Here is a 1,230-nt window from a genome sequence, read left to right as displayed (position 1 = left end):
GGGCAGGGGTAGAGGAGCACAGGCAGCCCCCAGCCCTGCCCAACGCCCCCCCTCCCTCCCCAGACGACCTCCTGAAGAAGCCGGAGGTCCAAGGCATCAAGTTTCTCTTCCTGGTGGGGGGCTTCGCGGAGTCGGCCATGCTGCAGCACGCCGTCCAGGCGGCCTTCGGCCCCACCTGCCGCGTCATCATCCCCCAAGACGTGGGGCTGACCATCCTCAAAGGGGCCGTGCTCTTCGGCCTCGACCCCACCATCGTCCGCGTCCGCCGCTCCCCCCTGACCTACGGCGTGGGGGTGCTCAACAAGTTCGTGGAGGGGAAGCACCCGCGGGAGAAGTTGTTGGTGAAGGAGGGCAAGAACTGGTGCACCGACATCTTCGAGAAGTTCGTCTCCGTCGACCAGTCCGTGGCGCTGGGGGAGGTGGTCCAACGCAGCTACTGCCCGGCCCGGCCGGGCCAGCGCAAGACCATCATCAACATCTACTGCCCCCGGCTGAGCTGCGAGGCTGCCACCGGACCCCGCTGCAACCATGCTGGTAGCCCCCCCTTCTCATGGGACACCCCCGAGATGCTCCCCACGCGCAGCCGGGCAGCGCGGCACCGGGGCCTGCATCGCCCACAGAAATGGGTCAGGGTCCGACCGGCAGAAAGGGTGACTGCATCCCCGGCATCGCTGAGCGAGACAGGAGCAGCGCTGCCCGGCCAGGCGGGGGCCGGGGGCTCAGGCTGCCCCCCAAGTACGGGTAAGGCCACTGCCGGAGCCCGCAGCACCCCACAGCTCCCGAGAATACCAATGCACACGCTTTCTGTAAACCCACATTTCTATTTTTAACATATATTGCACGTCGCCCTCGCAGCTGGTGTCCCCCGAGCGGCAGAGCTTGATGTGGCCAGCACAGCCCGGGCCGGGAGGGGCAAGCGCAAGACCATCATCAACATCTACTGCTGCGCCACCGACGACGTGGTCTACATCACCGACCCCGGCGTGCGCAAGTGCGGCACCATCAGCCTGGAGCTGGAGGCGCTGGGCGATGCCGGCAGCCCGGCCCGCCCCGGCGTGCGCAAGTGCGGCACCATCAGCCTGGAGCTGGAGGCGCTGGGCGATGCCGGCAGCCCGGCCCGCGGACGACGCGAGACCCGCCCCAGCATGCAGTTCGGGGACACGGAAATCAAGTCCCCCGCCATGGACATCCGCACCTCCAAGACGGTCCGAGCCACCATCTTTCCTCTCC

At 67.6% G+C, this 1,230-nt stretch overlaps 1 protein-coding gene across 1 annotated transcript in view; it reads left to right on the top strand.

Annotated features, from left to right (window-relative positions):
- LOC103908346 (heat shock 70 kDa protein 12B) overlaps positions 1–1,220 on the top strand; it is a gene marked incomplete at its 3' end in the record, with an annotated part of 16,310 nt that extends 15,090 nt beyond the window's left edge. The window contains exons 8-9 of the mRNA XM_019474964.1: positions 64–476; positions 936–1,220. Coding sequence (XP_019330509.1) covers positions 64–476; positions 936–1,220 — 698 coding nt within the window. The remainder of the gene's footprint in view (positions 1–63; positions 477–935) is intronic.
- Between the last annotated feature and the right edge of the window lie 10 nt (positions 1,221–1,230).

The sequence above is a fragment of the Aptenodytes forsteri genome, unplaced genomic scaffold, assembly GCF_000699145.1.
Source record: "Aptenodytes forsteri isolate BGI_AS27 unplaced genomic scaffold, ASM69914v1 Scaffold236, whole genome shotgun sequence".
NCBI classification, from domain to species: domain Eukaryota; kingdom Metazoa; phylum Chordata; class Aves; order Sphenisciformes; family Spheniscidae; genus Aptenodytes; species Aptenodytes forsteri.
This window is presented reverse-complemented; position numbering and strand designations above follow the sequence as displayed.